Source organism: Engystomops pustulosus, chromosome 8, assembly GCF_040894005.1.
Source record: "Engystomops pustulosus chromosome 8, aEngPut4.maternal, whole genome shotgun sequence".
NCBI classification, from domain to species: domain Eukaryota; kingdom Metazoa; phylum Chordata; class Amphibia; order Anura; family Leptodactylidae; genus Engystomops; species Engystomops pustulosus.
The window spans coordinates 74,972,153-74,988,543 of NC_092418.1; the positions used below are offsets into that span (position 1 = coordinate 74,972,153).

Here is a 16,391-nt window from a genome sequence, read left to right on the forward strand (position 1 = left end):
TGCCCATAGAGCTTCATGTGTGTACACACTGTCATATCTGCACATGATGATTATGGGAAATAGTTAGAGATGAGCGAGCACTAAAATGCTCGGGTACTAGTTATTCGAGACGAACTTTTCCCGATGCTCGAGTGCTCGTCTCGAATAACGAGCCCCATTGAAGTCAATGGGAGACTCGAGCATTTTTCAAGGGGACCAAGGCTCTGCACAGGGAAGCTTGGCCAAACACCTGGGAACCTCAGAAAAGGATGGAAACACCACGGAAATGGACAGGAAACAGCAGGGGCAGCATGCATGGATGCCTCTGAGGCTGCTTAATCGCACCATTATGCCAAAATTATGGGCAACAGCATGGCCATGACAGAGTGACCGAATGAGGCTAGATAGCATCTAAAACATCCAATAATTGACCCTGACACTATAGGGGACGGCATGCAGAGGCAGCGGCAGCAGTGGCAGGCTAGAGAGTCTCATGACGACATACCCTAAATGGACTCAGGTTTCACCAAAGGAGGTGAAATGATTTCCTATGTGAACAAAAGGTTGACGGTATATTTAGTCGATAACACAGCATGGTGGCGACATAGTGACCAAGTTCCATAACGTATCTGGTGAAACATCCGAAAAATGAGCCTGACACAGCTCTTTTGATAAGGGGACGACATGTGGAGGCAGCCATGGAGACGACTTCCATGATTAAGAGCGACAGTATGGGGCATTCATATTGCGCTGCTATGATTGCAACTTCAGGTCTCCAGCATGATGGCGACAGATGGGCCGAGTTCCACTATGTATCTGGTGAAACACCTGAAAATTCTGCCTGACACAGCTCGTTTGATAATGGGATGATGTGCTGCATATCCTCTCGTGCTCCAGCGTCTGGGGTATAGAGAGTTGAAATGAGACATTGGTGGACGCTGTGGAGGATTGTGGTGGCAAAATGGACAGGAAACAGCAGGGGCAGCATGCATGGATGCCTCTGAGGCTGCCTAATCTTGGGATGGAGCTGGCGGTCCACTGCCAGGCGAGCTTTCGCCTGTCCAAGCCCCTGTCTCTCGGCTCCTCCCCACCCAAAATGGGCCTGGGGGCCAGAAGCTTTTACTTTGAAAAAATTATAATTTTCAAATCAGGCCGGGTCGTTTGAATATTTCACCTAGGAATAATGGAATAGCATAGTGGTTCTATTTTTAATTGTTTTTACGGAAATGGTTCCATGATTAAGAGCGACAGTATGGGGCATCCATATTGCGCTGCTATGATTGCAACTTCAGGTCTCCAACATGGCGGCGACAGATGGGCCGAGTTCCACTATGTATCTGGTGAAACACCTGAAAATTCTGCCTGACACAGCTCGTTTGATAATGGGACGATGTATGGAGGCAGTGAACTAGTAGTAGATTAAAGGTGCTGCAGTTAAAACTATGTTAGTTGGATCTTGAGATGGAGCTGGCGCTCCGCTGCCAGGTGAGCTTTCGCCAATCCAAGCCCCTGTCTCTAGGCTACTCCCCAAACAGCACTTCTAAGAACCTTTTGTATAAGATCAAGTGTAGTAGCGTTCTTTTAAGTTTGGGATATGGCGGGTGAGGGGAATGTAAACAGATGCGCAAGAAGCGCTGAAATAATATTGGTAAATGATAAAAGTTTGCCAGTATATTTTGTGGATTACACAGCAGGGTGGCGACAAAGTTAACAAGTTTGATGTGGAAGCCATGAAAACAACCCAAAATTCTGCCCGACACAGCTCGTTTGATAAGGGGACGATGTATGGAGGCAGTGAACTAGTAGTAGATTAAAGGTGCTGCAGTTAAAACTATGTTAGTTGGATCTTGAGATGGAGCTGGCGCTCCGCTGCCAGGCGAGCTTTCGCCAATCCAAGCCCCTGTCTCTAGGCTACTCCCCAAACAGCACTTCTAAGAACCTTTTGTATAAGATCAAGTGTAGTAGCGTTCTTATAAGTTTGGGATATGGCGGGTGAGGGAAATGTAAACAGATGCGCAAGAAGCGCTAAAATAATATCGGTAAATGATAAAAGTTTGCCAGTATATTTTGTGGATTACACAGCAGGGTGGCGACAAAGTTAACAAGTTTGATGTGGAATCCATGAAAACAACCCCAAATTCTGCCTGACACAGTTCGTTTGATAAGGAGACAATGTATGGAGGCAGCTATATGGACGACTTTTGGAGGCAGCTATGGCGATGACGTGTGGAGGTAGCAATGGAGACAACGTGTGGAGCCAGCTAAAAAGATGACATGTGGAGGCTGCTATGGAGACAATTTAATTTGGATAGTGCCTGTATGTGGCAGTCCAAAAAAGTCTTCAAACCAGAGGAGCAGGTAGGTGGTCCTCCAGAAAAATTAAATAAATTGACTGCCTGTTTGTGGCAGTCCAAAAAAGTTTTCAAACCAGAGGACCGGGTAGGTGGTCCTCCAGAAAAATTAAATAGATTGAGTGCCTGTATGCGGCACTCCCAAAAATTGCTTAAAACAGAGGACCGGGTAGGTGGCCCTCCAGAAAAATTAAATACATAGAGTACTATAGCTAGAGCCAGTTGGCCCTGGCAAAAAATAGCCAGTTTCCTATGCTTTAGTGTACAAAGAGGAGGAGAAGGAGGACAATGAGGAGGAGGAGTGCATACATTATTCAGGTTGAGCTTCTTTCACCTGGTGGAGAATGAAAATCCTGAGAAATCCAGGCTTTATTCATCTTGATAAGCGTCAGCCTGTCAGCGCTGTCAGTCGACAGGCTTGTACGCTTATCGGTGATGATGCCACCAGCTGCACTGAAAACCCGCTCAGACAACACGCTAGTGGCAGGGCAGGCAAGAACCTCCAAGGCGTACAGCGCCAGTTCGTGCCACATGTCCAGCTTTGAAACCCAGTAGTTGTAGGGAGCTGTGTGATCATTTAGGACGATGGTATGGTCAGCTACGTTCTCCCTCACCATCTTTCTGTAAAGATCAGCTCTACTCTGCCGAGACTGGGGACAGGTGACAGTGTCTTGCTGGGGTGACATAAAACTGGCAAAGGCCTTGTAAAGCGTACCCCTGCCAGTGCTGGAAAAGCTGCCTGCTCGCCTACTCTCCCTTACTACTTGTCCCGCAGAAGTACGCCCTCTGCCACTAGCGCTGTCAGAAGGGAAATACTGTTTCAGCTTGTGCACCAGGGCCTGCTGGTATTCATGCATTCTCACACTCCTTTCCTCTCCAGGGATGAGAGTGGAAAGATTTTGCTTGTACCGTGGGTCCAGGAGGGTGAATACCCAGTAATCGGTGCTGGAATAAATTCTTTGAACGCGAGGGTCACGGGATAGGCAGCCTAGCATGAAATCTGCCATATGCGCCAGAGTCCCAACACGCAAGAATTCACTCCCCTCACTGGCCTGACTGCCCATTTCCTCCTCCTCCAACTCCTCCAACTCCTCTTCTTCTGCCCATACACGCTGAACAGTGAAGGACTGAACAATGGTCCCCTCTTCTGTCTCGCCAACATTCTCCTCCTCTTCCTCCTCATCCTCCTCCACCTCCTCCGATATGCGCTAAGAAACAGACCTAAGGGTGCTTTGGCTATCAACAAGGGAATCTTCTTCCCCCGTCTCTTGTGACGAGCGCAAAGCTTCCGACTTCATGCTGACCAGAGAGTTTTTCAACAGGCCAAGCAGCGGGATGGTGAGGCTGATGATGGCGGCATCGCCACTGACCATCTGTGTTGACTCCTCAAAGTTACTCAGCACCTGACAGATATCAGACATCCACGTCCACTCCTCATTGTAGACTTGAGGAAGCTGACTGACCTGACTACCAGTTCTGGTGGAAGTTGACATCTGGCAGTCTACAATCGCTCTGCGCTGCTGGTAAACTCTGGATAACATGGTTAATGTTGAATTCCACCTCGTGGGCACGTCGCACAACAGTTGGTGAGCGGGCAGTTGGAGGCGGCGCTGCGCTGCCCTGAGAGTGGCAGCATCTGTGCTGGACTTCCTGAAATGCGCACAGATGCGGCGCACCTTCGTGAGCAAATCAGACAGATTGGGGTATGTCTTGAGGAAACGCTGAACTATGAGATTTAACACATGGGCCAGGCATGGCACATGTGTCAGTCTGCCGAGTTGCAGAGCCGCCACCAGGTTACGGCCGTTGTCACACACAACCATGCCTGGCTTCAGGTTCAGCGGTGCCAGCCACAGATCAGTCTGCGCCGTGATGCCCTGTAATAGCTCTTGGGCGGTGTGCCTTTTATCGCCTAGGCTCAGCAGTTTGAGCATTACATGCTGTCGCTTAGCGATGGCACTGCTGCTGTGCCTAGAGCTACCGACTGATGGCGCCATGCCCACGGATGGTAATTCGGAGGAGGAGGAGGTGGAGGAGGGGTGGGAGGAGGAGGAGGCATAGTAGGCCTTTGAGACCTGGACCGAGGTAGGCCCCGCAATCCTCGGCGTCGGCAGTATATGAGCAGCCCCAGGGTCAGACTCGGTCCCAGCCTCCACCAAGTTAACCCAATGTGCCGTCAGCGATATATAGTGGCCCTGCCCGGCAGCACTCGTCCACGTGTCCGTGGTCAGGTGGACCTTGTCAGAAACGGCGTTGGTCAGGGCACGGATGATGTTGTCTGACACGTGCTGGTGCAGGGCTGGGACGGCACATCGGGAAAAGTAGTGGCGGCTGGGGACCGAATACCAAGGGGCGGCCGCCGCCATGAGGTTTCGAAAGGCCTCGGTCTCTACCAGCCTATAGGGCAGCATCTCCAGGCTAAGCAACTTGGAGATGTGGACGTTGAGGGCTTGGGCGTGTGGGTGGGTTGCGCTATACTTCCTTTTGCGCTCCAGCGTCTGGGGTATGGAGAGCTGAACGCTGGTGGATGCTGTGGAGGATCGTGGAGGCGAAGATGGGGTTTTCACACGGGAGGTGTTTGGGCCGTGGTCCTGGGCAGGGGGCTGAATAGTAGATGACACAGGGGAAGGAGCAGTGGTGTGCCCGGCCGGAGGTGAACGGGCTTGGTGCCATTGAGTGGGGTGTTTAGCATTCATATGCCTGCGCATACTGGTGATAGTTAAGCTAGTAGTGGTGGAACCCCTGCTGATCCTGGTTTGGCAAAGGTTGCACACCACAGTCCGTCGGTCATCCGGTGTTTCTTTAAAGAACCTCCAGACTTCTGAAAATCTAGCCCTCGCCACGGGAGCTTGACTACGGGCAACATTTGGCGCTGATGCACCAGCTCTGGCCCTGCCTCTCCGTCTGGCCCCACCACTGCTTCTTCCAACCTGTTCTGCTATAGGACTCGCCTCCGTCTCAGAAGCACTGTGTTCACCCGGCCTATCAACCCAGCTTGGGTCTGTCACCTCATCATCCTCCGATCCCTCAGTCTGCTCCCCCCTCGGACTTCCTGCCCTGACAACAACTTCACCACTGTCTGACAACTGTGTCTCCTCATCGTCCGACACCTCTTTACACACTTCTTCCACTACGTCAATAATGTCATCATCACCCACAGACTGCGACTGGTGGAAAACCTGGGCATCGGAAAATTGCTCAGCAGCAACCGGACAAGTGGTTTGTGACTGTGGGAAGGGTCCAGAAAACAGTTCCTCAGAGTATGCCGGTTCAAATGCCAAATTTTGCTGGGAGGGGGCAGACTGGGGGGAAAGGAGGCTGAGGTGGAGGAGCTGGAGGAGGGCTGATTTCGGTGACATGGTTGGACTGCGTGGAAGACTGACTGGTGGACAAATGGCTAGAAGCATTGTCCGCAATCCACGACATCACCTCTTTGCACTGTTCTGGCCTCAACAGTGCTCTACCACGAGTCCCAGTAACTTGAGACATGATGAACCTAGGGAGTGTAGCTCTGCGGCGTTCTCCTGCTCCCTCATCAGCAGGTGGTGTCTCACCCCGCCCAGGACCATGGCCTCTGACCCCTGCAGTAGTTGGACGCCCACGTCCACGCCCTCGTCCTCTACCCCTAGCCCTCGGGTTAAACATTTTCCAAATTAAAGTGTAAACTTTTCATTTTTTTTTTTTGTGTTTATTTTTTTTTATTTTTTTTATTTTTTTAACAAAACGATGCTACCCTATTGCTATGGCTAGTTTGTAACCTACACTGACAGCACACAACTGGATTTTGTGCTGTGCCTGATGACTTTGAGCTATAAAATGAAATAAAGGTAAAAAATAAATAAATCAGCAGACTCTGCCTAATTCTGCCTAAATCAAACCCCTAATAAATTGTCCCACTTCGGTGTTTGAGGTGGATATGCGTGTCACTAAGAGCTAAACACAACGGTCGCAGGTCTCCCAGCAAATTCCTCACAATATGGTACTAGCTGCACTACTAATGCCAGCAAGCCCAGCCACAAGCAAACAAAAAAAAAAAAAATATAACGCTATTGTAGGCCTAAGTAAGCCGTTGGGGTTCTCCTATGGCTATTTTGTAGCCTACACTGAAAGCACACTGCTTTGCAAGATGAGTTTGAGCTATAAAATGAAATAAAGGTAAAAAAAAAAAAAAATCAGCAGACTCTGCCTAATTCTAATCAAACCCTTAATAAATTGTCCCACTTTGGTGTTTGAGGTGGATATGTGTGTCACTAAGAGCTAAACACAACGATAGCAAGTCCCCCTGCAAATTCCTCACAATATGGTACTAGCTGCACTACTAATGCCAGCAAGCCCAGCCACAAGCAAATAAAAAAAAAATGTATAACATTATTGTGGCCCTAAGAAGGGCTGTTGGGTTCTTGTAGAATCACTCCTGCCTAACACTATTCTAATTGAACAGCCTAACGCTTTCCCTGACCAGCAGCAGCTCTCTCCCTAGCGGCATCCAGACACAGAATCATCCAAGCAGCGCGGGCAGGGGCTAGTCTATTCCAGGGTCACCTGATCTGGCCAGACAACCACTGCTATCGACGTGTAAGGGTACCACGTCATGCTGGGTGGAGTGCAGAGTCTCCTGGCTTGTGATTGGCTGTTTCTGGCCACCAAAAAGCAAAACGGAGATGCCATTTTCTCGAGCGGGCGAAGTATTCGTCCGAGCAACAAGCAGTTTCGAGTACGCTAATGCTCGAACGAGCATCAAGCTCGGACGAGTATGTTCGCTCATCTCTAGAAATAGTACAATCTAGTGTAAATACAAAGCTTTTATAGACCACATGACCCAGATAAACTATCTCAAATATTGGGAAACTGAAAAATATATTTAACCCCAAAGGACTTCCCATCTGTGTATAATGACTAATTTGTACAAATATCCAAGCCTGAAACCACCGAGGGATGGATTCACTGAACTGCAGACATTGGAAGAAGAATTGGAAGCTTTGCTAATGCTCGCTGCCAGTTTGTGTGATATAGAGCATCAAAGCACAGCATGATCCGAATCCAGAAAGAAAGAGCCCGTTAGTCTGTAACAGACATTGCTGTTATCTGCTAGACCTGAAGAACACTGTAGTAATTGGGAAGCTTGGTTACCCGCTCTTGCGCTTTGTCCGATTTTTCTTTATTAATGGCAAGTATGTAATGAGTCTAGAAACAGCTGTTCTAGGTCAATGAACCTATTATATAAGCAGTCACTTTACAGTGTGACACACATGTTGAACACAAGTGCCAAACTTGGTATCTGATTAAGTCTCTAAGCAAAGCTGGGTACTTTCACTTAGTACCGGGCACACAGATGGCCCTCTCTTTAAGAGGTGCTCTATGCTGTCTCTACTATATTACATAGTTGTTCTCCACTACAAGCAATTCTTCTATGGTACAATATCTCAGTGATAAATGGTCAATACAGAATTCCTCAGGTTCCCCATAAATCATCTTTATGACCTTTCCTATTATACAACCAAATCTAGAGGGTTAGCAAACTGTACCCCATTCATACATCTAATCACATGAAATTACAAGGAGGCAAGGAATGGAATTGAAGTCCATGGCAAGCATGCTGTGAATGTATGTGATCAGATAAATGCATTGGGTACAGTTTGCTAATGTTAGGAGGTTAAAGGACTTGAGATTATGTCAAATGACATTATTGCTGCATGCTGAGAAGGCGTTGGAGGATACAGCCCAAGGAGGCCAGGCCCCCTTGACACCCTCTAGATTTGACTACATGCAAGTCGAGTTTAGGAAGATGATTTATAGGGATCTGAGATAAACAATTTTTTGCTAAAAAAAAGGGTGTATTTGTGAAAATGTGGTGACAGATTCCCTTGAAAAATGGTGGCAAATTTAGATATTTTAGGCACTTTAGAAGTCACCAGTAATAAATTAAGCTTCTATAGCACTCATTATTACCACATAATAAACACAGTTCTTCTATGCCAGTTTTTGGTGTAGAAGCACTGAAATAATCGCACTGTGCTATTAATCGCACTGCAAAAACTTATGCAGTCTTATGGATTGAGATGAGTTAATCATTCAAGATTTTATTTGATGAAGTTTCAACAAATCTTTTAAATTCTAATTTCTCTGGCATAAAAGTTGGCCCTACTGAACACAAAATAGCGTTATTCACGGACGACATTAAATTGATGTCTACAAATCCCCTCAATATTTACAGGAATATGGTGCAGTTTTATACTATAAAAGGAATAACTACAAATCTCAGGTCCTCCCGACAGCGTTTCCCCTTGGACTGGCAATCTTTAATCAATCTCACTTTTTCCTTGTGTTATATGAGTTTTATTTTTTAGATCTGTTTTTAAGAGATTTGTTATAAATGTTACATTTGGTATAAAATATTTTAGAAAAAAACCTCTTTTATCACTAAATGGGAGGGGGAACTGGAGAAATCCTTCGACCTTGCCCAGTGGTACAGTACCTTTATTTTTACACAGGCTACCTTTCGGTGTACCATTTACCAAGAGGCAATTATTAAAACCACTATGCGATGGTAATTCTCACTGGCTAGACTGGCCTCAATATACTCTTCCTTGTAACCCCTTTGTTAGAGAGGGTGTGGGTCCAAGGGCACCACACTACATATACTTTGGAGCTGTCCAGTCATTGCACCACTCTGGAAAACCACATGTAACTTAATAAGCCCCATATCAAATGGTTTCCAGCAGAATACCCCCCAACTAGCTCTACTTTTGCTAGATTTTGCCAAACTCAAACCTCCTTTCAGAACAGTGGTAGCACACCTACTAATGGCTACAAACTGGTGATAACTAGGCATTGGAAGAAAGCCTCAGCACCAAAATTTGACAAAATTATTGCTATCATGAATTTTACCTGCACGTTGGAAAACATTCTGGCTGTACAATCCAATATTCATATTAAATGTCTGTCTATATGGAACCCATGGATGGTCAGCCCTCCCTGTTCAACAAGAGGGTCATAGCTCTTTTGCCTAAAGTACCTGGGAATGGGTTGTTAGCACATTACAAGGTTGCCACATTCCAATCTACTAATTAAATGTTTGGCGGGTGCATTTGGTGCACCCCTGTTTTTTACTGTGTTTATGTTCTCATGTTTATAATACCCTCCTTATAGTAATGATGGGCGTATATATAATGAGTGTAGTCACTTCTAGAGATGGAGCAATTTGAAGGCCATAACTTATAGAGGACTTTATTAACCACAATGCTACACTTACTTTTTTGATTTACATCGATTGTCAATGTAGCACAAATGTAATATTTCCATTGTATTAGTCCAATCTACTCTGCTTTGTATTGTATTTTGAAAGAGAATAGAAAAGGGGCGCTCAATGTGTGGATTATTTTAGGGTGAATTATTTATGCAACTACGTGCAGTTTTTCACTCAACTTCTTGTGTTGTGCAAGTGGCACGTTGGAATAGGGTAGAAAGAACCGCTGCCACCGGGATTTTCTCAATGTGAATACTGAAAAAAACTTTGGTGTCTATTGCATTTTTCCTTCAAGGATCAGACACAGTAGCTTCTAGGAAAATGTTTTTATTATAAAACGTATTCTATGGTATGATAATACAGATAAATATAAAAAATAATAATAATAAATTAAATAAAATCAATAGCCAGCAAAACATGTTTCGGATCCGGAATAGATCCTTCCTCAGTTGCATTACATTACCTCTGTATTTGGGATCCATTTAAAAAAGGTGGTTTGGCGGGTAATTTATGTCACTAGGGATTACCGAACAGGATGACATATGGATGACAGAGTATTCAATGTATATGACATTATATATGTATACTATTTCTCCGAGTATATATAGAAAATATTTCTCTAAATGTACAGGTGCTCCCCTACTTAAGGACACCAAACTTACAGACGACCCCTAGTTAAAGACGGACCCCTCTGCCCACTGTGACCTTTGGTGAAGCTTCCTGAATGCTTTACTATAGTTCCAACCTGCAATGATCATCTGTGAGGTGTCTGTAATGAAGCTTTATCGATAATTTATCGGAAATTTTGTTCCGTTTACAGCAAAACATTTTTAAACTCCAATTGTCACTGGGGCAAAAGAAATTTTTGTCTGAAACTACAATTATAAAATATACAGTTTTGACATACTCAACTTAAGAACAAACCGTTTTCATATATAAATGTCGCTATAACATATATTATTTTGGTACATTAATACATGGATAACTTATTAATTTCGGATCTCCGCATATCTATTTATTTGTTTATTATTAATTATTATTTTTTTAATATTTATCTGTATTGTCATACCATAGAATACGTTTTATAATAAATAAATTTTTCTGGAAGCTACTGCACCTGAAGGAAAAACAGGAGTATCCAACAGTCACCCATATTGGAAAGTTCATCGTTGTATTATATTTTTAAAACAATAAAAATAATTTTTAAAAAAATTAGACATACTGGGACACATTTTTGAACATTTTACTTTATGTTTTGCAACTTTTTATACCGTATGTGCCCATTTGCAACTTTTTTTGCACCTATGGCTCCCTTCAAAGTTTGCCATGTCTAGTTTTCTCCATTGTTCCCTGAGTTATCACCTGAATCCAGATGTGAAAGTTGCAACTTTTTAAAAAATCTGAAAACTTTGGAGCGAATCTAAGACTGTCCCTGACCAGGCGTGGAAATTGGCTTAGAGCTGATTGGTGACAGCACATGTATCAATAAGGAAAAACTGTTACGATACATCTGACCAGCAGCAAAGGCAAAAAAAAGATGAAGACTTATGATACATGTGCCCCACTGAATATATTATAATATACTGACATTTTTATTATTTATTATTTTTATTGCATGTTAATACTTGAATACTTCTCATGTAGTCTTAGTGACTGATCAATAAGTTATCAATTCAACACATAATAATGTAGAAAAGCAAAACATACAGAACGGTTAATATTCTTCAAATATTGAACATATCTCCTAAAAGAGATAAAGTCAGCATGTATTGACTCACCAGTCTTCCTATACAGAATGATTTCCGTCTTAAACTCCCTTTTCTCATCCAGAGCTTTCTGAATCTGCACCTTCAGTTGCTCGCTGGTTTCTTGGCCATAGAGAAACTTGCAGGCACAACTCTTCTGCATTACTTCTGCCCGAGCAAATCCAGTCAAGTCACAGAACCCATCAGAGCAGTAGACTATAGGGAACAAGTTCTGCACCTGAGCGTTTCCCAAGACAAAATTGCTGTCTGAAAAAAAGAAAAGAAAATCTGTTGGTAAAGTTTTAAAAAATACAATTTTATAATTGTTGACTACGAAATTTTCATATTTTGTTCACATAAGAGAATTTAGATTGTTAGACTAGAAGAATATATATATGCTTGTAACCATTATTACCACCCTGTAATAGGCAATATAAGACTATGACAATTATAAAACAAAACGAATACAATCTTATTTTCTAGGCAAATGGCACACTCACTATAATTATCATATTCTGCACCACTAAACTGCCTCTAGATTGTATTTTTAACCGCAAAAGCAATTGCCATATCATAAGAACATTTTGATCCCCATTCCCTCTCACTTCTACTCTTTATTTTTAATTATTTTATTTCTCTTCATGTTTTTATAAATTTGTATTCATTTTCATTGTTTAATCTATTTAAATCTCACAGTTATACTGACTCTTCTTCTTGCTCATTTGAAAAATGTAGACTGACTGCATCACCAGACTACAAAAAAATTATTTTTGTAGTCTGTAACCATGGATACACACAGGTCTGAATAATTTCTGTGGACACTTAAAAGTGCAGTATTTTAATTAAAACTATCAATATAATCATTTTTCCTGTAATAAGGACAGATTAAGAATTATTGTTTTATATATAGTTTTATTTTATCTGTTTTCTTATTCTTTTTGTAACTTTCTAATGGCCAAGAATGAATATAATCATTTTGGTGTTTTTCCTGCACATTAAACAATAACAACATAAAAATCAGATACATAAAGTAGCAGTAACATCACAATAAATAATATAATAAAAAACATAAACAATAGATAATTATTAAAAAACTAAATGAAATGCAGGTGCGAAGATACATTAGAAACCCAGCAACATGGCACCCTACCTGTTCTGGACATATTTCATCTTGTTGAGCATGGTTTAGCCAACTTTTTATTGTAAAGGGTTATTACAGTCAGAGTGAAAGACCTATAGTGATCCCTATGTGCTTTCACCTGAGCAAATCTATCATTTAATGTGCCTCGCTTTGAACAACCTTTTGATAAAATGGACCATTATATTGTCAAACAGTGTAACACCTTCTAGTTTTTGTTTCTTTCATGGATCAGTGCGGTGGCATCAACCAGAAAATCAACTTTGAAGTGAGACGTAAATTTGTTGCATAAAGTCAAGGAGGCGGAGAGTTTAACACTGAAGTGAAGGTGAAGAGCTCTGAACGCCTCCTCCTCTGTGATTGACATTATGCATCGGACTTCAGAAGATCTAGTTAGTAATTTCTCTGGATGCAGAACCATGAATTACAGGTAGGGGGGCTTTCTGAGGAAGAGAGTGTTAAAATCAGTGTTAAAATCAGTGTTAAAATCTCTGCCTCTTTGACTTTATACAGTCAATTTACATCTCGCTTAAAAGTTGATTTTCTGGATGATGCCACAGCACTGGGCTGCCTTACAAGGTAGCTAAAAGAGGCGTGATTTTCCTTAGCACCACCTGGAAAACTTATTTGTCAAGATGGCCATTCAAATCGCATGCATTCAACAATGCAACGGGCTGCCTTATTCTGACACATTCAATTTGTCTGACCGTATTAAAAGCGCATAAAAAATTGGAAAAAAACATTCACACTACCGTCCCCCATCGTTTAAATGACAATACACTCAGTCCAACAGACACATAACTTCACCATCTACTCCCAGTTGATTATGGCAAACTGAAGCTTGTCACCGTATACATCAGTTGCAGATTTAGGTGGACTAAATTCCAGATTAAGATGAAAGCAAAATATGTATTTGCATTTTAATGTAGATTTTAAGATGGATATAGGGACATGGCAAAGATTCGAAGGCAAGAAGAAGGTCACTTTGAAGAACGAATACTACTTTTTATGTCTAAAATATAATACATTTACAAATATGTCAAATTCTTTCTATTTTTGTATTGATGGTGCAAGCAAATACAGAGACATTTTTTAAAGATCAGTGGCAAATAGACTGTAGAACAGAATTAAAAGCTTTTTCCTGTTGCTTTGCGGTGGAAAGTCAGAAGCAGCACCATGTTAATGCAATTTGAAGTGCAGCACAATATTAGGATGAAGCTCTTAGAGTGCATTGTATCTGCAAATTACTTTGGCGGTGTATAATCCTTTTTCTTCATGGATAAGAGTATATGAATAGATTACTGCACGCACCATTATTTGCCATTCAAGGAAGAATATGCATATGAGAAAGTTATTGTAAAATATAAACACTTTAGAAAAGTTGAATTCTCTGCATGAAACTGATCTTGTCTTGGTAAACCTTTGAGCTTTGGAAGCAAGTTATATGTGGTGAGCATTGCTTCCATTCTGTGTATGACACTACTGTACAGAAATTGACCAATGAACCTAATGGACCTATAAAGCTGCCTGGGATGGGGGAGCAGACATAAGGGGTGGAGGGAAGGAGCAGAGAGCATCACTACGGTCTTTCTGGATCACTTATCTGGCTAGAAGTGTTGTGTGGGTGGAGCTTGACCTCCTAAATTTAGACAAATTTAGTAAAATTGGGACTGAAGATGGCACATGGTGGAATAGTATAGAGAGCAAGAGATGCAAGAGTTATGTGCCTCTTAAAGGGAATTCGTCACCCCCAACTTACTTCCCGAAATAACTTATCATACCGAATATACAATCATCCACAATGATAGGGTAAAGAATCGACCATTATGGTGCTACCCAGCTCAATAGACAAAACCCAAAGCACAAGGGAAATAGTCACCAAGAAAAATTCTTAAAAATAACAATAAATGCTTTATTTTTAAAAACAAATAAAAAAATACCCATAGGCCCACATTTACTACTATTGAGCAAAACTGCGATCACTAATGTGCAGAGTGCACCAGATTACTGAAGACCAGAGCACGGTCTTTATGAATCTAGTGCACCCTGCACATAACGGGCGCCACAATTATGTCCTACTTGCCATGTATTTATGTGCAACTATGCCAGAATACTGGCGCTGCAACTTTAATAAATGTGGGCCATAGTATGCAAAATAGTATGATTTACCTGCCACCCTTACTTCTGTTTTATAGTTCTAAAGTGAATTTAGCATGGAAGGAGCAGCTGGAGAATAAAATTAAAGGTACGGATGGATGTATGGGCATAGCCCTACACAACATGGCAGTTAGTTCAGGTAGGTAAATTGTGGATAAAGATTCTCTTTAATAAATTGCTAACACTCCGGCACAGAGGAGATCAAGATTAAGCAGATACAGTAAATTTTCCACAGGTGTTAAGAAAATGTAATCCTGACTTGCCATGATGTAAACAAGAAAAATATTCTACAAGCATTATTAAAAGTACCCTCTGGAGTACATTATGTACCTGGATGGAGGGTTGGCTTTTGTCACATTCAGTATTTGCATCACTCTGCAATTCCCAGAATTGCTATATTTTTGTGCACTATAATTTTGGAGGAGATTCATTGGCTTTGAGACATATATCTTGCCTGCCAAATGATTTGTTTTTACTCTACAGTGGATCCGAAATATGTTTAGAAAGAAAACTAGCTTCTACAGCAAAGCATTCCTTGAGTTGTCCAGTTTATTGATGTCCTTGTTTGGATGGGGCACAGTGACCTTTGGTGGAACAGACATTTAGCGTAGACTTTCTAATCTCTGAACGTTAATGAGATGATATGGTTGGAAGCAATTTCCAGATGTCACCATGACCAAAGGAAGCTCACTCCATAATATGCAACCAAGCCAAACGCGACAGAGGCATTTATCACCAAGTGAAGAACATTTACCATTAGTAGCTTTCATTGCCTGGCTGTGCCAGTAATACAAGGGTTATTTACACTACAATTTCTATAAATCTATTTTTTTTATGTAAATCTCAATTGACGGTAATTCACAGCCATTTATGTCTTTAGATTCGCTGCATTAGTATGCAATGTATCCAAAAAATATACTTTTGATATTGTTCTACTCTATAAATAAACAGATAACATTCTAAGGACTTCCCTGAATTTTATATCTGTTAATTACTGTGAATTGAACTAGCGTCCGTGAGCAGCACCATATAATGTACAGGCAGTCCCCGGGTTATGTACAATATGAGTACTTTAGGTTTGTACTTAAGTTGAATTTGTACGTAAGGTGGAACATGTATATTTTATAATTGTAACTCCAGACAAAATACATTTTTTGTCCCAGTGACAATTGGATTTTTTTTTAAATCTGTTTGCTGTCATGGGAACAAGTATCATCAATAAAGCTTCATTACAGACACATTACAGCTGGATATTATTAGTCATAGTAGATTCCTAAGCTTGCATACATTCCTAAATCATCCTCCTGGCGAATCATCAATCCTAGTGAACCACCAGGCATTGTGATCACTCTCCCTTTTATGGCACCTCCCTGTCAACTGGTTGTGGAGGTATGTGAAGGTGGCATGTCAGGCAGAGAAATGGGCAGTAGTACACTTCTTTACCAGACCCAGAATTGTACATCTGCGTGGCCAGCTGCCAGATTCATCAGGAGGCTAGTGTCTTCTGATGTATCTGGCAGCCGGAGCCACCTGATGTATCTGGCAACCTGAGCCACCTGATGTATCTGGCAGCCGGAGCCACCTGATGTATCTGGCAGCCGGAGCCACCTGATGTATCTGGCAGCCGGAGCCACCTGATGTATCTGGCAGCCGGAGCCTCCTGATGTATTTGGCAGCCGGAGCCACCTGATGTATTTGGCAGCCGGAGCCACCTGATGTACCTGGCAGCCGGAGCCACCTGATGTATCTGGCAGCCAAAGCCTCCTGATGTATCT

The 16,391-nt window shown here is 42.5% G+C and overlaps 1 protein-coding gene across 3 annotated transcripts in view; it reads right to left on the bottom strand.

Moving 5' to 3' along the window:
* Window positions 1–16,391, bottom strand: part of LOC140075413 (voltage-gated delayed rectifier potassium channel KCNH8-like) — a 326,146-nt gene that overhangs the window by 181,881 nt on the left and 127,874 nt on the right. For all 3 annotated transcript variants that reach the window (XM_072121262.1, XM_072121261.1, XM_072121263.1), the window contains exon 2: window positions 11,355–11,588. In XM_072121262.1, the coding sequence (XP_071977363.1) occupies window positions 11,355–11,588 (234 nt within the window). The remainder of the gene's footprint in view (window positions 1–11,354; window positions 11,589–16,391) is intronic.